Source organism: Anastrepha ludens, chromosome 2 (assembly GCF_028408465.1).
Source record: "Anastrepha ludens isolate Willacy chromosome 2, idAnaLude1.1, whole genome shotgun sequence".
NCBI classification, from domain to species: domain Eukaryota; kingdom Metazoa; phylum Arthropoda; class Insecta; order Diptera; family Tephritidae; genus Anastrepha; species Anastrepha ludens.
The window spans coordinates 16806746-16829078 of record NC_071498.1 but is presented as its reverse complement, the minus strand read 5'-3'; the positions used below and the strand labels follow the sequence as shown (position 1 = coordinate 16829078).

Genomic DNA, 22333 nt, shown 5'->3' with positions numbered 1-22333 from the left:
TTCATGAAAAGGATATTGACCTGTAAGCGTGGTCGTGGTGGTCATTTGCCTGATGTTATTTTGACTATTAACGGTATACCTTCCTCTTTATAATGAAATAAACATCCGATCATTTATATTAAAAAATATTATTTTTCTTTGAAATTCAAGATAACGCCTCTTATTGGAAAATCCATTATAATTTTTTTCAGTATGTATTTAATTGAACACCTCTAATATTTACCGAGCATCCCTAATGTCAACCTCGATAGTGTATTTTCCCCAATTCACTAATAAATCGATAATTTTGCAGCACCTAATAATGCTCCTTTTCACTTCCCATATGCCTGAGTGAGCCAGCTGGTTTAAAATTATTTTATACGCACGCTTTTTCACTCCCAGTGCAGTTGAGTGAGATAGCGGTTTTTAATCGAAAGAGACCAACACATAATAGCTATGCAGCCTGACAATACCAACCCAAGAGTGACAGAGAGACCCTAACAAACAAGCGTATGTGAAAGTTGGAGAGAAAGAGATATGAATTTACCAACGATAGTCTAAGCAAAGCACACTGCCTTTCATTCTTAAAAAAATATTCGCAGTTGTCTGCCACAGTTTTGGTAATCGCTGTATTTATATTAATAATTTCCACTGCCTAAAATGCTGTACAATTGAAATAAGTTACTTAGAACAAAATTAAATTAAGATTTAATAGTGAGTGTAGAAGAAAAGAAGAATGCGAAAAACACGTAGCCGTCGGCGCAAGGCATCGGCAGAGCAACAACATACAAATGAAATCCCAACGCAGTCGTCTACTGCGGAAGTTACAGCGCTAGCGTCTTCGCCTGCTGAAAATGGGCATTTATCGTTGATGGGTGAAATAAAAATGGATACATCGGCAGAAAACGAAGCCGACGACGAATGCACACTTGAATTCAAACCAGATATCTACGAAATACAAGAGTATTGGCTGAGCCAACATACACCGCACGCGGCGACTACATCGGCGTCAACGTCGTCGACGACGATAAAGCCTAAAATTGTGAACGCAGCGGCATTGGAAGAATATTCGGTTAGCAAATGTGCGTCAATTTTCGATAACTTTGATGTTGATGTGAGGCAAGTTAAAAATGAATTTATCGGCATAGCAAAGAATAAATCGGAAGATATTGAGAATGTGCCAACAAAGGCAGAAAAGCTAAAACCGGTTAGTGTAAGTCGTTCTGATTTTGCTTTTGATGCCGACGACGTGGATATGCAAGAGACCGATACGGATGAAGATGGTTACTCGGATATCGATTTTGACGACGAATTTACACATTTACAGAGTGAGTAAACCCGATTTTGAAGAGATTGATGTGAGTTAATTATAGGTTGCTCATCAGTGCAGTGATGGTAAATGTAGGGAAAATTCCCTACATGTATGGAATTTGTCGGAAAATGTGGGTGTAGGGAAAAGAAGGACAGATTTTGTTAAATTCTGTAAATGTAAGAAATTTTCAAGAAAGACAGAAAAAAATTTGAAATAGCGGGAAAAATTAGAAAAGTTCATTTAAAATAAAAACCCGCAGTAAGATTTCATGTCAGATTTTTTTCTTTATGGCAGAATACTTTTAAAAGCGTTAATACGGCAACATTGCCGTTTTTTTCTTCGTTAACGCTAACGCGATTTTTTTTTCGCGCGAAAATTGTTTGTTTTCTTTTGAAGTAAGTTTTAAAATAATTTAGTTTTACCTTTTTTTTAATTTAAAATGCATATATACTTATATATGAGTTCCCCCTCTTCGACTGACTCTTCGGAGGAACACTAGAAAAAACAATGCAAGTATCGGACACAAAAGTTCAATAACAAGTGGCTTGACGACGACAATTTTAGTGGCTGGTTGGAAGCTGTGGCTAACGATCCATTCAAATGAAAATGCGCTGCAAGCGACAAAGTTTTTAACTGCGGCAAGTCTGATTTTCAGAAGCACGCCGAATCAGAAATGCATCAAAAAAATATGAAGGCAATAAAAAAGACACCTAAACTAAACAGAGTTTTTTAAGAAAAAATGGAGTAAACCAAATGGCATGTTCTTCGCTGAGCATATTGTCGCGCCGCAAGTGGTGAACCATTTAATCCCACTCTTAAAAGAAACTGTGCCGGATTCTGAAAAAATAAAAACTCTGCCTTGCTTTAAACAGAACTGAATGTAATGAAAAAGTATAATTTTTAGTCTTTTTGCTGATTACATTTACATTTATGTTTATAATATAATAAATATGTGTACTTATATATATTTGAAATAAAATTTGTCAAAAAAGCACCAAGTCCAAAACTTAAGCAAATAATTCAGTTTTGACGTTGCAAGTGCCTCATTATAGTGTAAACACATGAGAAAAAATGTTGGGAATTGTATAGGGAAAATTTTTTGTAAGCGTAGGTAAAAGTAGGGAATTTTTTGGGCTGTGTAGGGATTTTTCAAAAAATCATTTACCATCACTGCATCAGTGTCACATTTTAGTAAATATTCAATCAAAATAATTATTATGTATAAAAAACCTAATTTATACAAGTATACTATAAATATTATTGCTCTTTATCATTTCTATTTAACAGGTGATGGTATAACTGACATTTACGACCCAGAGTGGTCACCTTTGTCCACAACGCCAAGAAAAGTGTTTACTAACGGCAATTATCAAGGCGTGCTCAAAGGTGGCCACATAAACTCAATTTCGTACTACTTTTACGATATTCTCGATGATCTAAACTTTTTCGAGAGCTTGGCCGATGGTTGCAACAAACGCGCTGTGGAAACTACGAAAAACTCACAGAAACGCAGCGCTGAAAATTTTGAAGCATTTACTTGGCAAGAAATGAGCATTTTCCTTGGCATTTGTTTGCAGATGGGTTCATTGCAACTTTTGACATTAGCCGAATATTGGGAACGCCAGGCATATCATGGCTTTAAGGGATTCTCTAGCAAAATGAGTTTGGACCGTTTCAAATTTATACTTGAAGTTTTGAATTTCGAAAATTTACAAGCTGACGATAACAGTTTTGAGAACAATGACAAAAATGACAAGTTCCACGAGTTGAGGCCTCTTTTGAATTTCTATAACAAACGCATGGAATCGATATACACTTGCGGTCAAAATATAGTACTAAATGAACCGGTCGTTTATTGGAAAGGCAAACTGAACTGGCTTTTTAATATGAATAAAAAGTTTCGGCGCAACGCAGTTATGTTTCACTTCCTAACTGAGCAGTCGGGTCTAGTACATAAAATATTAATTGATAAGGAAGGTTCAGAACGAAACCAGCTTGCTCACAATCCAAAGGCCTTGGTTGTTGAACGATTAGCTACAGCAGTAGAATTGCTTAAGGAGAAATTTGGAAAAGGTAACTGAAATTTTAAACATATTTTCTCAACTTTATGTCTTTCGTACACCCACATAGGACACACTGTAATAACCTCCAAATATTATGGCAGCTACGCACTTTGTTTGGAGCTGAGCAAACTCGGAACCTACTCCTCTGGCTTTTTAGATAACAAAAGGTTTGGTATTTGCAAAGAATTGGTACGCACAAATCTCGATCCATATCAATTCGTAACCAGATATGCTGGCTGTGTAATGATGGGAAAATGTCGACGTACCGGAAAAAATATGTACTTTTATAGTTCTGATTGCCTTGCCATTTACCGCTATGAAATGAAAATGTACCATCACCTGAAATTGGTAAAAGAAATTAAGTGGCAGTTGAGTACCTGTGAGGAAACACGTGCCCAGATGTTGGATTACCAATTAGCGCTGACACGCACAGAAATCAAATGGGATAGACGTCTAATGATCTACGTAATGCATCTGATTTTAGTTAATTCGTTCATACTTCTCAAGAACAATTCTAAGATAAGGCGTTTACATAAATCTGGGGCTTCGTTTCCAGAGTATCGACAAGAAATAATTGCATCACTTCTTAATCCAGATGCGCATAAGAATTTCGACGGCATGAAAGTTGTGGGCGAAAATGCAATCAATGTTGTAACGGGAGAAACAGCAGAGAACACAGAGAGCTGCGCGACCTCAAAGTCAACGACACATTTGCAATTGGCGAAAAGAGTACACCAACCTATGGAAATACCCAGTGTCAAGGGAAAAATAGTAAAGAAGCGATGTGGAATTTGTTATAAGGGAGGTCTTTTGATTTTTTCACAATTCTGTTGTGCTGTTTGCCCAGGTATGCCGGGACTCTGTGAGGAACCTTGTTTTAAGATTTGGCATGATAGGATAGAGAGAAAATGGCCAGAATGTATGAGCAAATCTGAATAAATTATTTGTTATGAAAAAAGTCTGTAAGTCTGTTTTTTTTTTAAGGGGTAAGGTGGGTTTGAAAATTTCAAAAAATCGATTTTTTTTGTCTTATTAAATAGTATAATATGTTTAAAATATTCTCCTAAAATTTCAAATTGATCCGAGTAAAATTCTACGAGATAGACCCTTCAGAAGTTCCGCCCATCAGGCCATGTCAGTGCAGCGTTTCGCAGGTATGCGTGTTTATCTCAAAACTCGATTTTTTAAGTCGGTGAACACGATTTCTCGAAAAGTTATTAAGCGATTTTGTTCAAATTTTGCACACATCTTTGGAATAACATTATCAAGTTATTGAACGAAGGATTTTTTTTATTTTTTATTACAACTAATTTTTTCGAGCCAACACATGACGAAAATTTGACCAAAAAATGTGTTTTTTTGTTCAAAGTCTGTCAAAAATTCAAATTACAATAAATTTTTTTTTTTTCCTTCGTCCAGTAACGAGATTTATCCATGTACTAACGGAATATTTTTGGTTTTTTGATTTTAGATGAACCAATAATGAGTTATGCTGTCCACGGCAAGAGCATTTTTTTGTGAGATGTTAAGGGAGATGAGGTACCAACGGCTGAGTTTTCGGAATTTTTAAATAAAAATTTCACAAAATACTGTTTAAATATGTATCTTTGATATGCTGAATTGTTTAAATAAAATATATGATTGTATATATTAAAAAAAAAATAGTAAAAATACCCTTTTTTTGAACCTCTGTAACCCACCTAACCCCTTAATACTAAACTTTGTAAAGGGTGTTTTGAATAAGAGTAAGAACTGTTGTTTATTGACCGATAGAGGGCATTTAACTAAATTGTCTTATTTTCTTTAAGAAAACATTACCACAACAATAGTTAGAAATAATTACATCTCATATAAAGGGTGATCAGATTGGAGGTACTTTTTCGAAAAGGGTTTTTTGAGATATCACGCGTGATAATACTTTTTTTAGTATTCATTGACATTTCATTAGGTAAGGACTTACAACGCAACAAGGTTTACAAATCGTACAATTGTATTACGAAAATCGACGCTCTGATAGAAGTGTCCATCGCGCGCTCAGGCCAACTTATATTGTTCAGCGATGTCACCCATTTTTGACTTAATGGCTACGTCAATAAGCAAAATTGCCGTATTTGGGCTGCAACTCGAAGCCATTCAAGAACAGCCATTACATCCATTGAAAACAACCATTTGGGGGCGGCTGGAGGAATCATCGAACCATATTTCTTCAAGGATCAGTAACAGTGAATGGCGAACGCTATCGTGCCACAACATTTGACCTTTTATTTGTGGGGGTATGTAAAGTCTAAATGCTTTGTGGAGAAACCAGCTTTAATTAAGGTACTCGAAGCCAAAATTCCTAAAGTTATTTCCGAGACACCGACCGAAGTCATGCAGCGAGGCATTCAAAATTGGTGTTTACGGATGGCCGAATTACGGCATAATTGCGGCGAACATCTGAAAGGGGTCATCTTTAAAAAATAAATGTCATGAATGGTTCTACACAAAAATAATAAAGATTGCCTAATCAATTCGAATCTTCGATGTTTTATTTCAATTTAAAATCAGATACCTCTAAATTCGTCACCCTTTATGAAGATAAAATTGGAGGTCAGAACACATACGAGTGTGGAAATATAAATCAAAAGCATTTGTTTTTGATTTTAGTTACTTACCTTGAGCATGTTTTTGACGTAGTTTGTTCAAAATGTTAGTGGCATCGAAACCGGCATTGTCGCACAGTTGACGGGGAATCACCTCCAGAGCTTTGGCAATGGCGGCGATCAACAGCTGTTCCTTACCGGCGATGGTTCGCGAATAGTCACGAAGGATTTTCGAGAGCTCCATTTCGATGGCACCGCCACCTAATAAAGAAAAATTTACAAAAAAACAAAATGTTAAAAACGAATAATTGCAATATTACATTAAATTATTATATTTATACTACGGCAATGTGCTCTCCATTATCCATGCAATGCAAATTATATATGCGCAATTATTTTAAGGTTGGTCGATTGAAAATATTCTTACGAGTTCAATAGGTACTTTTATTTAAAAACAAAAAAAAAATGCCAGGTCTAATGTCCCCTGCACATTGCCTTTCTAATATATGCGCTGGGAATACTTATTCGACCATGGACTGAATACTTATACGACTCGACCGACGGACCAGCAGAGAAGGTAACAAACCGAAGTCGGCGAAGGATAACAGTCTGGACTGCTCCGTAACTTGCGTCATCTCAAATCTCACAGATACCGAATAGTTAAACTATACATGGAATTGCGCTTTCTAACTGCGGACTGTACAGTCTAGTTCAATTCAATTGAATAGAGGCAATCTTTCGGATTGCATCGAATTCCGCTCTTTTAACAGCAACAATTAAAGAAATGTTCGAACGGCTATTCTAAAAGCGCCACATCTGAAGCATAACAAATTACAAACACCAAACCAGCTTTGAATAAATTTCGCAGATTTGAATAAAACGTCGACTCGATTTTGCAAGGGACCGCATGGCTTGGAGCTTTGTTACAAATATCGATCCCGGTGAATGGAAAAAGTAGTATTCAGTGAGGAAAAGAAGTTTAATCTGAATGCGCCGGATGGCTACAATTACTATTCCCATGAGATAAGGAAGGAAGAAAGGTACTTGGGTTGACATCACAGCCGTGAAGGCGGTGCTATGGTATGGGGAGCAATATCGTACTATGGTGCGTTCGAATTGAAAATGGTAGACTACAAAATGACCGGAAGCAGCTGTAAAACTCTGTTGGAATCAACTTTTCCTGGGATTCGTGAAACATTTGGACCAATTAATCGGATCTCTCAACAGGATAATGCACCTGTACACACTTCAAGTCTGGTCAAAACTTGGATTGCTGTCCAAAACGTTGAAAATTTTACATAGCCACATATTCCCCAGATTTGAATATTAAATCTATGGGGATGGCTGGCTTGCTCGTAAGGTTTATGAGAATGGACAAAAAATTTGAAGACAAAAGTTATTTCAAAAATTCGAATCACTAAAATGGCCTGGTCTGAAATTTCATTAGGCTATCTGTAGAATTTATGCAAATTCCTTCATAAACGTATTTACGAAATAATTTGTAAACAGGTGGCAGGACAAACTATTAAGTTTTAAGTAATAAATAAAAAAAAGTTTTTAAATATTAATTGAACAAAAAAAAAAAAGTTAAACATAATATCACAAAAGTAAAAACAAAAAAAAAATCTATCTTTAATACTATTTTTTCTTATTTGGCTAGTGCCTCTATTCAAGTGAACCAGTAACTCAGGTATTACAGCTGCTACTGCTGCGCAATACCGTTAGTGGAGTAATATTTTGGTGCATGTTTATTTTCGAGCAAATTACAGACTTCACTTGAATTATCAGAAAACCTAGGATTGCTAGAACAAATACGCTTGCTTTACGCAGTTATGACTTTCAAAAAAATCGATTTTTTTTATTGCATTTTTGTAATGTACATATATTCAAAAGTATACGCACGAAATTTTAAGTAGATCTAAGCAATACTTTCGGAGTTATACCTAAATATGTAGAGATGCCTCGGCACGTTTTAAGGTAGGTATTGAAACTTTAAACGTGTTTTTTTTTCAAAACGGCATTTTTCAAGTCGGTGTACACGATATCTCGAAAACGGCTTGTTTGATCGGTCAACCGTTTTAACTCAATCTTTAAAGATACATTTTCTAGTAATTAATCGTTCCTTTTGTAAATCTGATACTTATTTTCCATTTTATAATCAATTTACGGCCAAATTTTAACGTAAAAATCGAAATCATTTCTTTTAAAAGCTGCCATTTTGTGAAAATTCACTATTTTGATTAGCCGAACGATTAATTACTAGATAATCTAATATATTAACAAAATTTGTTTGGTTTTTTGATTTCAGATAATCCAATCCTGAGTTACGATGTACACCGTAAATCGTCTTTTTTTAAAGGAGGTTCCAGAAATCGCCTGCAGCGCGCTCTATAATCAACATTTTCATAAATAAAAAATTTTGTTACGTTCTTGAAGAATGCTTTTATAACCGCCAAAAATTTTCAAATTAAAATATTCTGAAGTTTCTTCAGGATAAATCCTTGACAACCCGTCTTTTATTTGCTTCATAACTGCGTATAACCCCTTAATAGCCATTTTCTTCCATAAAAAAATGATTGTCTTTAATCAAGCGAACCGGACTGTATGTAGGTTCAAGCGTAGCCAAAGAGAATGACGTCCTTACATCCGTCCCTTTTTATTGTTTTAAAATGCAAAAAATTTTGTTATGTTTTTGACCCACATTCAGCCAACCACAACGATTTCTATTGTGTGCATTCACATTCAAATATATACACTTACACACACATGCACATATGCGCATATCGGTCTGCTGTAATGGGCTTTCAGAGGGAGAGTGCCAAGCGAAACTAGTCGATTTGCGACTTTTCCGAACTTAATATGCATTCCGCAAATATTTATAAACCTGCCGATATGTATATATGAGTGTATTTTTTTGTTTAACGTAAGCACTTGGATGTAACGTTGGTGTTTTTTTATTGCAGTGTGGTCGATACTTAGGGAAAGGAAAAATTGCGTTACGAAAATATTCGTAATGCGATTTTTGTAAAAAACAACATCGAAGTGGGATGAGAAGATAGTGGTGGCGAAAGAATTAAAATAAATTATAGTTATCCAGTTTCGCAGCCAATGGAGTCAGGTTGCTTGTCAAAGACAAGACACTCGGTGGCCTTAAGGTCCATTGTGATACCTGCATTGGATTTCAATCTCCTAAGTTGCTCAAACTACTTAGATCTTTATAAGAAGGTAACTAGTCCCTCCAGTGAGACATTTGGCAAATTTCACAGGTCTTCGAAGAAAAAATCGCGGCTTTAAAATTTATAAAAAAATATCGGCGAAAATTCCCTACCGATTATACCACCTTGGTCAAAAAGTTTGCGGAACAACCGCCATGCGGCGCACTATGTAAACTAATTTGAGTTCTGTTGTTAGGTTGCCACATTTGTAATTTACATTCCTAACAACTGTCAAAATTGTATCGCCATTGATTGATATTTGTAAAAGATACGCCGCCTTGAGCAAATCTACCTCTGCACGTGCTTTCGATTTTGAGTTTTAAAAATGGATTCGAATTTGCAACGAGTTTGACTAAATTTTGCTCGAATGCGTTGATATCGCCAACGACATGATTTCCAAGACTGAATTCGGACACGACATTTATCAAACGCATCGTTACTGGACAGGAGACGTGGCTTTATGAGTAAGACACGCAATCCAGACATCAGGCGAGTGAGTGGAGAGCTCCGAATAAACCACGACCAAAAAAAACCACGTCGTTTTCAACGTTTAACGGTATTAGGTTAGGTTGTAGGCCAACAAGTGGGTCCGCTTGGATGCAAGAAGTTTGATTCATCCTTAGAGATACCATTCCAAGGAAGAAAAAAGAAGGGAAGAAAGGAAAACGGTAGGACGAAAAGTAGAGGTGTGGGGCGGTATTGTACAATACGATTTTTTGCCAGAAGTTTAGACAGTTAATAAGGACTATTATTTGGGCATTTTTAGGCTATAAAAATTAAGCGACAGTCTCTAAACGGAAAAGAAAAACTTAAACATAAAAAAAAAATAATTGGCGCGTACACTTCTGTTAGGTATTTGGCCGAGCTTCTCGCCCTATTTGTGATGTGCGCTTTGATGTTGTTCCACAAATGGAGGGACTTACAGTTTTTAAGCCGAAAATGACTTTTATGAGGCAGAAATACACTCGGAGGTTTGCCATTGTCTGCCGAGGGGCGCTATTGGAAAAACCTTTTAATTGATGTTCATGCACGGAGATTTGAACCTACGCAATCCCGAATGGTAGTCATGCACCAGCCCATTTGGCTACGGCCCCTGCCGTATTTAGACGTAAGGCTAATTTTGTGGCTTAATACTCAAGTAAATAAGCTCTTAAAATTGCATTTTGGGTGAAATTAATGGATGTTAGAAAAAAAAAAAAAAAAGCCTTAAGCTATGGTTAGCTTTTCTGCTACTGCCTTCGCACGTTTCGCCCGATTTCTAATACGTCAAGGGTACCCAACTTGTTTCTTGTTTGTGTCCTTTGAGGGCATTTTAGCCAAACTTAAGGTCGAGCGGTGTTGGCCAAAAGCAAAAATGAACTGCAACCAAATTTAAGTTTTCTCATTCGTCCGTCCAAAGGTTACAGGTTTCGAACCAAATGCATTGGCTACGCGTTAGTGTGAACTGTATACTAAAGCAATAAGCTGCAGGATCAACTAAGTGGATAAGTGAGTCAACCAACCAAATGCAAAACAAATAAATCGCTAGTAAAGGCAACTGAACGAATAAAATAAAACTAAAAATAGATGCAATTAATGATAATCAATGCAAGTCGTAGTGGGTAATTTGTGCTTCTTCGTAGAAAACGCAAATTGAATGCGCAACGATAGCCCCGGAGAGGCGGTTAAAGAAGCGAAAGCTGACTGCCGCATTGTATTTATTGCAATGTGAAGGAATATATGTACATACATACATACATACACATATTAGATCGCTAGTTGCGACTGATGATCTCTAGCAGCGAAAAAAAATTCATTGTAACCGCAAATCTTCCAGCAAGCGGAAAGGGATTTTATAAATACGAATGGGAAAACGCAACAAGTAGCGTTGTTTAATTAAAGTGATTAGAATATGATAGAAAATAGCTAATTAATAAAATTGTATTTTTTTTTTGCAAAATGTACAAAGAAAATTTTAATACCCGAGCATAATCGTGTGTCCCGCCCAAGGTATCCGCTATTCAATTATTTATAGTGTTTTTGTTTTGTTTTAGCTAATTTTTTCACTTCACCTAGTATTTCTCTTCTTGGTGTTATTGAAATCGATCGTTTCAAAGACGCTTGGCCATTGCACTCAGCACAACATAAATGCAACAGCTACTACGAATGCGATAGTAAACAAAAGAATCAGTAAATATTGTATACAAATGTGTGTGTGTATATGCATGTATGTGTGCATGTAATTTGTCGCTTAACGCAATAAGTAATAGGTATATAGTAAAGAAAATGCATTCTTCAACTAGTTTGTTGCATTGTATCGAATTGACTAGGTTGCGGTGTTGTTGGAAAACTTGTTAATAACGCAAATAACTGGCTCAACCACAAAGTAGCCAACTTTAGAAAAATGCAATGAAAAACCAAGAAAAAACAATGCTTTTTAACAATAGTGCCAGTACGAACTCCCAGCAGATAAACAACTTTGTAAACGTTGCGGCACAATTTAATGAAAAGAGCTCCCACTCCTTCTACAAGCTTAAAATGTGTAGAGCAAGGGCAGCAATTGTGGGGTGTTGTCTAAAAATAAAGCAATACGAAACGAAAGACAAAAGACTTCACGATTTTTTGTTTTGGCGGCTGTTTAAACAACAAACCTCAAGGCAAAAGTGAACAAAGTACAATAACGAACAAATCCATGCAGGTACAGCATACCCCGGCAGCGACAATCTGAGCTACGGTGGTATGAGTCAAGCACTATCTGTGTCCGTTTGTTTGCCCGCTCTGGCAAAAAGGCGATATCTGCATCTTAGCAAGCATTTCTTTGAATGACCAACTTACTTGGAGTGAATAGACATTCTGATGTTGTTGTTGTAGCAGCAAAAACATTCCCCATACATGTACGGGAGTGCTGCTGGAGTGACAGTACCTGGCCGGATATATACTCGTAGTATATCCGGGTCGTTCCGGTAGCGTAGAACCGACTGTCGGGGGGAACGTAGACGTTCTAATATCAAACGTTTCTTAAAACAGACTCACTTGGCTTCACCACAATGAGAATTTAAAAGGACGGAGCTAGAGCTCGCTCACGTGGCACCACAATGGGCTGTTGAATATGAGTGTACCTCTCTGCACTCCGTGGATAGTGGCAGCCTCCATAAGCTAACTTAACCTGGTATGAGCAAACTTGCAAGTCAAAGAAATGCATATTTCACTTTCTTATTTTAACAAATTAGACAATGTTTTTACAATAATCACTTTACAATAACTTTTTCAATCTAAATTGAGTCGCACTAATAAGCGTTAGTTTTTTTTTTTTGTCGGGCTGGTTTGTCCCTCAAGTAGGTACAGCACTCAGACACAATTAAGTCCATTGTAGTGCACTCGGATTCCCTTTTTAATTTTCTTTAAATCTACTCGACCTCCGAAGAAGTCTGAGTAGATCTTGTGGTGCCAAAGTGCTAAGGTGGTCGCTTCTTAACAAATCAGTGCCAAAGACTTCAAGCCTGATTTGAGCGAAGGCTGGGCAGATGCCCAGAAAGTGGTCCGTCGTCTCATCCTTCTCTTCACATAAATATTAATAGTCTTCGAGTAGTAGTGGAGCAATCGGTAGAATGGTGCTCTTTCCTCTATCTTATCTTTATCGATTTCCAAAAAGTATTCGATACACTTCATCATCAGTCAATCTATGGTGATTTGGCTTGTATGGGTGTTCCATCAAAACTCATTGAGATTAAAGCAGAAACTCCAAAGTAACAACATAGAACTTGAAGAAGTCGACTCCTTTTGCTATCTTGGCAGCATAACATCTGCTAATGGTGGTTCAAGCCAAGCAAGCTTTCGGCACTCTTAAAACAGTTTGGAACATTTCAGTCGTAACACAACGCACAAAGCTAAAAATATTCAATTGCAACGTCAAATCCACTCTTCTCTACGGCTGTGAAACTTGGAATTCAACATCTGCGGATATGCAAGCTCTACAGGTCTTTGTAAATCGATGCCTCCGCACAATTCTACACATCTACTGGCCCGACACAATAGCTAACATCAATCTGGGGCCAACACCAACTAAATACTATTGCGAATAGAAATTGCAAGAAGGAAATGGGGATGACTTGGGAATGCTTTGAGAAGATCAACAAATATTGTTGCTGTTATAGCAGTAACTTTGCCCTGTCAATATAGTGTAATCACCGGTCGCCTTCGTCTAGCAACGATAGGCCCGGGAAACTTGCAGTTTGGGTCCAGAGGGAGAGGGAGGGCCTCGTTATGTAAGTGTTGTAGTGGGGACATTAGACGACATCCTGTCGCAGTCCTAATGACGTGGGGAAAGTTGTAGGTTCCTCGCAGTGAAAAAGCGAGAAACGCAGGCGAGGTAGTCGTTTACCTTGGCGCACAGGCCATCAATGTCATTGCCCGACGCCATTATCGTGTAGTCGTCGGAGTAGGAGACCAGGGAGACTCCCTCTGGTGGCTGGGGGAGTTTCGAGATAAAGAAGTTAAAAAGCAAGGGAGAAAGGACACCACACCGCAGACCTCCTTGCTTTATTTTCCTCTATTTAATTGCAGTTCTAAATTCGCTGAATGCACTTCTATAAGAGGCCTAGTGCTTTCCTGCAGGGTTTGTATACTTTAGAAACACCGGTGCACTTACTTATGCCAACACAGGGTATGCAACGCGGCAGAAGAGGCACAGCCGCTGCGTTGACTGTGCAGTGAAACCGACAAAAAAAAACACAAAAACAATCGACCAAGCGACAAGCAAACAACTATGTTGGATTGCACATACAAATACATGCGCACTATATACACATACATATACATACATGCATATAATTATAAATGAATAAGCAGACATATGTACACACATACATACATACATATTTATATGCCCACAGTGAGGGTCAATAAACTTGTCATGGATACAGAAACTGCATTTTGCACAACAAATTTGCCACAGCCGTCAGCAGCAACTACTACTGAACCAGCAGCAACCACTGACATGCATACACAGTAGATTTAACAGAATGTTTTTGCTTTATAAATTGAAACCATCAATAACTTTTTTTTTGGGAGTTGGCGTTATTTTTCGTCACCTAAACGCATTATTTGGGAATACGTGCAGGTAATTTTTCTCAGGCTCGTTTTCGATTTCCTGCAAGTTCTTCTTTACTGACTTCCTTGCAGCTGTTGAGAGCGTCCAGTGTCAAATACGTTCTCATTGGTTTATCGAAATTTTCAAGATTGGTTTAAACGTATGCAGGCAATAGAAGGGGTATTTATCCTTGAAAATCAGCGAATGGACTGAGAGTCTTCAAAACTTCAATCTACTAAAATTTATATCGTCCAACAATTTTTTTACTGGGTAGAAAAACCTCTCGAAAGCAATCTCAGTAAGTATTGATTTGGTGTGACAAAGTCGAACTTATCGCTGCGAGAAGCTGAATCAGTTTTAAGGAAAAGTGGTGTTAATTTAACCCAATACACGATTCGCGGACGTTTACGTGCAGAAGACCGCAAATTCCGGAGCACTTTGAAAAAAGACTTGCATGGGCTAAAGCAAATCGCGTTTAGGCAAACGAAATATTCACGGATGGATTTTCCTTTTTGAAGAATAGTTGCATACGTCGGTCCTGGTGCACTGCTTATAATCAACGACTTGAACGAACTGTTAAGTACCCAGTTAAGGTTCATGTTGCTGTTGTTGTTGTAGCAGCATAAACATTCTCCATGCATGTAAGAGAAATGCTGGTATAGGGACTGTCCTTGGTTGGATATAAATCCGGTTCATTGCGGTAACGTAGAATCGACTGTCGTTTAAATGAGTCTTAAGATTCATGTTGTTGTTGTAGCAACATAAACAATCAAAAACATATACTGGGAAAGCTGTTGAAGTGACAGTTCTTGGCCAGCGTCGTTCCGGTTAAGTAGAACCGACTGTCGTGAGAACGTAATGTTCGGGACTGATTCTCCGAAAAAGGAATTGATCGTTTATTTGTGTTTACATGTACATAGTTTTGATAAATAAAATTGATCTAAAAGCATTATTACTGTCAGTTGCGAACTTGTTTTGGAAGAAATAGTCAGCCTTGGATTTTACAAGAGGACAACGATCGCAAGCATCGAAGACGAAGGTGTGTAAAGTGGAAACAGCAGAATGAGATTGAAATGCCTTGATCAACAGTTAAGTAAAAACTCAAAGAAAAACTAAATGAATGTTCAACAGTTATCAAGGCAAATTCGTTGACTGTTTTGGAGCCGATTACCTTCACAACTTGCGTAGATATTCACACAAAGTACAATAGTTATTATAACTCGCAGATGTGAAGCCTCTGCAGCTAATGCTTGTGACTATAGATTTTATTGAATATATTACGTATAGTAAATATTATACGCCCACAGTTTATTACAATCGAATTGGTAAAGTGGTTTCTAAGCTATGGAGCGCAAGCTTCCATTAGACGACCTTTTAAAAGCATAAAAACCGAATCAAGGGTTTTCTAATTTTCAAACTAATGTTCTCCCTCACCAGCTATTAGCGTCTGCGGGCTGTTAGGTTCACGATTACGTTATGAGTTGCAAGACAACGCGAGATAGTATTTTTTTTTTCTTGTAACCGAGCGAAAATTTAGATATTAAGGGGTTACATACGTCCAGAATTAAAAAAAAATCGACTTTTTTTTACAGACTTTAAAAATTCCCCATAGATACAAAGTTATGGTAGAAAATCTAACTGCCTGATGAGAGTTTGATGCGTCCTTCGTTTTGCGGCAGCTGGCCGTTACTTTCGGAGCCTTTCAGCCTATCGGTTCTTTTGTTATTCTAAAGTATGTATAGGGACATCTATAAAACATTATGACAGAGAATTGGATATGAGGGGTACTACTACTGTCTCGGAGAAAATTCGAACCAGCTAAAACACGCCCGAATCAAGGCTATGAAAGCAACAAAAGAGGCCAGAACATCTCGTCGATTGAAAAAAAATAAACAACAACAACTGCTTACTGATCAGGAAGGCATACACTATGAAGCTGGAAAGGGAGATTAGACGTAAGTTAACAAAATAAATTTAAAAATTCATTTTGAGTTCGTGCTTTTAATTCGCGCGACCTCGAGCGAAATGCACTTGAAAGTTTAAACTGGTTTTTCTCGAAACTACTTTTTCCGACACGGTCTGCTATGATAACTCATACAGTTTTTAATATTTTTTGATTAAGTAATACAAATTTTAATATTAATCGAAAGTGTCTTCTCTATAGTCTGTCGAGCCGAACTTTTTGATATTTTTATTAAAAAGGTTTATAAACAAAATTAAAGTGTGACATTTATGACGTAAAACGCATACTTTTTCATAAATGCTATAAATTGCAAAATTTTTCGAAATTCAAAAATCCGGCCTTTCAGACTAAAACTACAACTTTATTTTACAAGAATTTTTTTCTTTTAACAGATCCATCAGCATGAAATGCAAAGGAGAAATGATGGAGACCGTGGAGCAATTTTTTTTTCATTGTACTTGGGTCACGTGATTTTTGTATACTAATTTTTGTAAAGAAAAATTATAATAAATTTTTATATAAGGTTTAAGTGCTAATAAACAATATATACAATTTTTTTATATTTATTTGTATTGTTATCCCTTCTAAAAAAATTTTATAAAAAAATATATATTTTGTAAAAAAAAATTGTAAAAAAATATATTTTGTAAAAAATTTTTTTATAAAGTTTAAGTACTACTAAACAATGTATAACATTTTTTTATATTTATTTCTATTGTTATTCCTTCTAAAAACAGTTTTTCTTTTAGCGCATTTATGCTAAAAGCAGTGCCTGGTGTAAACTCCGGTACTAAATTAGTTCGATTTACTGAAAGGCTGTTTTGCGTCATTTACAGAAAGATCGAGCGTATACCGGTTTGAGTGAATAGGGTTTTATATGTGTTAAAAAAACAACAAATATGAAAGGTCTGTGACGTTAAACGGGGCATTGAATGTAAACAAAAAAGTTTATCTAAATGCATTCTTTCGTAATTATTAACTCGTTAACTTAAACATTCACTAACAGCTAGGTAAATGAAAAAACAAAAAAAAAAAAAAAAAAAAAAAATACGGTGTTTAATTTAATAATTAAATGCGCTATTACGCGACAGCTGAATCATACAGCCCTGCCTCAACATCTTATTAGTGGGAAATACAAAAACTAAGTCAACTTAAACTAACAGTTGATATATTTGTATGTACGTATGTATTTGCCAATGTATGCAGTACACAGTATGCAGGTATTACTGATGTTAACGCTGCACTTAATTGAAAGCACACAAAAAACAAAGGAAACATGAAATACTACAGTTGTCTCAAATTTCAATGGAAAATACATACCTATGTACAATAAAATCCATTACAAAAAAATGTATATATAAAAACAAAACTAAAAAATATAAAAAAAAAACCTATATCAGGCTAACGCTTGTGTATCGTAGTCTTATTGCTCATGTAAAACGGAGGTATTAGATGAAAACCACGAAGTCAAGTATGTAAGTAAAGCCATTGGCTAAAAAAAAACATAATAACAAGGGCTGCCACACGACTCGGCTTTCGGGACATGTCCGGATTTTATACTATTTGATTGACAATTTTGCTTCAATAATTCATGCTGGCAATTCCCACTTACACCACGTGATTTCGCAAATAAATACTCAATACTTTTTTCCCCAAAGCAAGCCATTTTGGCTCGATTTTTTTTAGCGTGTTTGTTACTTGGTGTCGAGCTGCTTCGAAAGGAATTTCTTAATGAAAATCCCTTCTAGACTGGAATGGCTTGAAGAAGATCCAACACCCAACACACCTGTTAAGATCTACTTGGACGGATCTAAAATGGACACCGATGTAGGATCGGAGTTATATTGCGAAGAGCCTTCTAACAGTGAATCCCTTAAACTACCGGATCACAGTAGTGGAAATAAACGCTATTCATGAAGCTTTAAAATGGTTAGAGATAAACAGAATATCATCAACAGATATCTGCATTCTATCAGACAGCCAAGCTGTCCTATGGGCCCTGGATGCATTCCAAATAACATCAAGGAGTGTATCACATTGTCGCCAATCTCTTAATGAGATGGCCAAATAATATCGTATCATCTTATGCTGGATTCCAGGCCACAGACATACTTATACTGAACTGTAGGGCTGACCAACTTGCAAGAGAAGATGCCTGCATGCCAAACATAAGTAATTTTATGGGGGTATCTCTCGCAACTTGTAAGCTTCTTATTAAGGACGCACTAATCAGGTCTGCAAATCAAAGATGGATTAGTGATACCTGTGAAATTGCTAGGCAAACATGGCCAGGGGTAAAATACGTTTTTCCAAGAATATTATAAAATTTGGTATACTTCAAATTAGGACCTTGGTAGGGGTCCTCGCAGGACATAGTCTCATAGGAAATCATGCAAGGAGATTAGGCATTTACATGCATGATTTCTGTCGTAGTTGCAAGAATGAGGAGGAGTTGTGAACAATTGCAACCTTTTTTGCACATGCACGGCTCTAGCCAGAAGCAGAAACCGATATTTAAGATCCTACTTCTTAATGAATATAGTAGATAATCTATACACTTTAGGTATCAGCAACATTTAACGCTTTGTCAAAAGCTCTGGGCGGTTCAATGTGGAAAGGGAAATGTAACCCAGCCTCAGCGGCTCACAACAGACCCCTTTCGTGGTCTAAGTGGCAGTTGTCTCTATGAGCGATGCGGCTGCCAAACCTTACCTAACCTAACCTACTTGGTGTCGACACTTTTTTTGCAGTAATTGCTATATGGCAAGGCTATAAGTAAAGTATAACTTTTGGAAGAAACACAAAGCACTTATTCTAGGCAACTCCAAAAAGGTTAATCGTAATATTGATGAAGTGAGTCTCTGCCTCAATTGTGAAATACTTCATTTGAAAGTCAATCCTTAAGATGAATAGGAAAAAAGAAATCTCTTTTCTGTAGTTTTTGTTTTCTGGTATTTAATTACTGTTGTAGCAACATAAACATTCCCCGTGCATGTACAGAGAATACTGCTCGAGTGACAGTTCTTGGTCGGATATAAATCCGGTTCGTTCTGGTAACGTAGCACCGACTGCTGTGGGAACGTGCAGTGGCACCCTCTCTCCCTTGCAAAATACTTTCACGAAAGCAGAAAATAAAATTACACAGAAAAGAAGTTGCCTATCAGCCAAATATTTAGGGAAATTGCGTTTTTGTTGTACCTCAGTTAGTGAGGAAGATTTTTTTTGTTAAATGTAAAAATGCTCGTTTTTATGCGTTTCTCCTTCGTAAAATTCAAACAAAACATGAAACAATTAATTTCCGTTCACTAATAAAAAAAAAAAGGTTGATTTTTATAACCGAAATTTCTTACGCGACACCTGAATGTATGCGTAATTTTTTTATAACTTGACTTTTTACTGATATTTATTCAGCGCTCTATTCCTTGTTCCAATACTAGATCATTACTTACACCTGGAAATGTTAACCCGGCGCCAGTCAAGTTGAGTAATTATGACTCGTGATATTTTAAACGCGCGTATTTTTTAAAGTATACGTAAGTGTGGAGCTGCGTTGTTAAGTTCCTAATGTGACTACAATTTTATTGTTTTTCACCAGAATATAATAACTTAAGAATCATATAGAGTCAACGTCAAAAGAATGTGTACACCATATATTGACAAGTTTTGACTATTTATTTATTATTTGATTTTATTTATTTTTTGATAAAAACATAGTGTATACTACAACAAAAACCATATAAAGCAAATTTTCGAGCTGTGTATAAAATTTAGAAAAATTCGGCAAATTTTCATCGAGATTTTTACTCTGAATTTCTGACCAAATTTCAAGTATGCAAATTTATAGCTCATTGAACTTTGTTAAAGTTCCTCCACTTAACGCCTACTCCACGTTTTTTTATATGAAGAAACTAAAAAAGTTTGCCAAGCCCGTGCAATAAAAAAAAAAAGGAAAAAATTTCGAAAATTTTTGTGTCGCCCTTTAACTGACGATTACAAAATAACCCTTAAATAAAAAAATTGTTTGCCCAAAGATCTTAAAACTAGAAGTTTAAAGCTTCGAATTGCTTTTTGTCGGAACTCCGTGTGACCATTTTTCACCGAGATACAGCTCTTCAAATATCACTAAGAAATTTAGGAAATTTTACTGTTCCCATAATTTTTGTGAGAAGTGTATAAAACTGCATATTCGAAATTTTTCCAAAATGAAATTTTGATGAGAATTTGCCGAATTTTATACACAGCTCGAAACTTTGTTGTATTTGACTCTTGTTGTATACAAAAATAATCCAAACCACAAAATAAATAAATAAATGATCAACATTTTTTCAATATCTGTGTATTTTTTTGACGCCGACAGTATATTACAATATATCTCATTTAAGAAGGCAATGCTTTAATTTCCGTGCAACGATAGAAATTTCACCCAGGACATGATGACCCACCAAACAGTTGTTGTACACATTTTCAAGCGAACTAACGGCGGGTTAAATAGAAGCCAATTTGTTCGTTTGGGGGTGAATAGTTTGTTTACTTTTTCCCCAGTGCGTGTTCGGATTACTAAAAATCTATCAACTACCAGACAGCATTTCGCATTAGACAAAATTTTAGCATTCAAGCAGAGTGCCTCGCTGAGTCAGGTAAACGTCATTGTTGTGCCAAACACGTGCAGCAAATGCAACAGCGCTTCGATGGATTTGCATTACCAAAGTGCAACACCCACGAATAAAGTGCAGATGACAGGCAGACGGGCACTGGTTTACACGTAATACACGTGCGAGAACGAACAAAAAGTAATTTTAAGAAGGAAGCCATTGTTGTTTCTTATGAAATCAAAGAAATTCAGCTGAATAAAATTCTATTGACATTCAGTCAGTCAGTCAGCCAAGTCACGTTGATCGCTTACCTAACTACGACGAGTACAAAATACTTGTTTGGATGTCGTGGTTGCTTGGTGCATGCACATGAGTCCCAAGAATGTTTTACGTCCTTACTATTCTCTCGTTTGACACCAACAACGCTTCTCAGCGTACTTGAGGAGTCGAATTGCATTGAGTGTCAAGTTGGTAATGGTTTCCAGTCACGTTGCAGACATTCTGTTTCATTGGTTACAGAATTGCCTAACAACTCTAACGTTGCTTGGCGTGGAATAGACGCGTAGCAAATTGATTTATTTCTTATGTAAACAGAAGCCCTTTCGGATTGAAATTTCTATAAGCATTCGCTTGGTCATAAGTGAGAGTATTGGAATGAGTAAATGAATCGGAGAATAAACTTGAAATGTACGTATAGGGTGGTACAGCTTGCGCTTTGGATTTTAACTCTCAATTTTTTCTTATTTTGACAACTAAAATAACGCCCATGATGTGTCAGAAAGACGCTCATGATCTGCAAACGTCTAGCAGGAAAATCCTGGGGCTGTAGCCCAAGAATCTTGAGACCAATGATACCACATGGAGCTGTCGCTTGAGCATTGAGAGGCCCTCTCTCAACAATGCGGGCAGTGCTAATTAAGCTTCAGCGCTTGGCATGCGTGGGAATCACGCGGGTGATGCAGACCTGTTCTACAGCTCCGATGGAGATGATACTTGAGCTGACACCGCATAGAAATCAGCCAAGCGTACCCTGTTGAATTAGTTGGAGGAAAAGTGATATCATCTAAAAACATGGAATTGCTGTGGGTGTAGCTCCCACTTACCCATCTGCTCAGAGATGATATCACTAAAGTCATCAAATGCGAAAAGAAGTTCAGAATTGAACTGGAGATTCTCGGAGTGTACTTTGCACTGGTACACAGATGGCTCGAAGACACCAGAAGGCATAAGCGCTGGAATATATGGCGCCATAATCAAGCGTCCTATGCCGATGGGTAGTTTTCCAAGCATATTCCAAGCGGAGATGTATGCCCCCTGTCTATGTGCAAAGATTAACTTAGATAAAGAAATTTCCGGAATGAGCGAATTGCCATTCTGAGCAACAGTCAGTCGGCACTCAAGGCTCTATCATCCTGTTAGATTAAGTCCACACTGGCCTTGAGGGTATCGAGAAACTGAATTTACTAGAAACGTATTGGACGTATTGGCGCGAGAGGCTGCGGCCTCGCCATTAATAGTAATCGAGCTATGGGACAACACACCATGAAGGAAAAGCCTGG

The 22333-nt window shown here is 36.9% G+C and overlaps 2 protein-coding genes across 2 annotated transcripts in view; one reads left to right on the top strand and one right to left on the bottom strand.

The window, feature by feature from the left end:
• The window catches only part of LOC128863656 (T-complex protein 1 subunit eta), a 76551-nt gene that overhangs the window by 25487 nt on the left and 28731 nt on the right, over positions 1–22333 (bottom strand). Inside the window, exon 5 of the mRNA XM_054102919.1 lies at positions 6009–6197. Within this exon, the coding sequence (XP_053958894.1) occupies positions 6009–6197 (189 nt within the window). The remainder of the gene's footprint in view (positions 1–6008; positions 6198–22333) is intronic.
• LOC128863640 (uncharacterized) lies at positions 520–4320 on the top strand. Its single transcript, XM_054102895.1, has 3 exons — positions 520–1307; positions 2579–3364; positions 3422–4320. The coding sequence occupies exons 1-3, from the start codon at positions 716–718 to the stop codon at positions 4291–4293; spliced, it is 2250 nt and encodes a 749-aa protein (XP_053958870.1). The 5' UTR covers positions 520–715; the 3' UTR covers positions 4294–4320.

Coding starts and splice junctions, on each gene's coding strand:
- LOC128863640 (XM_054102895.1), top strand. CDS start 716: ATGCGAAAAACACGTAGCCGTCGGCGCAAGGCATCGGCAGAGCAACAA. Junction 1,308..2,578: donor CGAATTTACACATTTACAGA/GTGAGTAAACCC, acceptor TCTATTTAACAG/GTGATGGTATAACTGACATT. Junction 3,365..3,421: donor TAAGGAGAAATTTGGAAAAG/GTAACTGAAATT, acceptor ACACCCACATAG/GACACACTGTAATAACCTCC.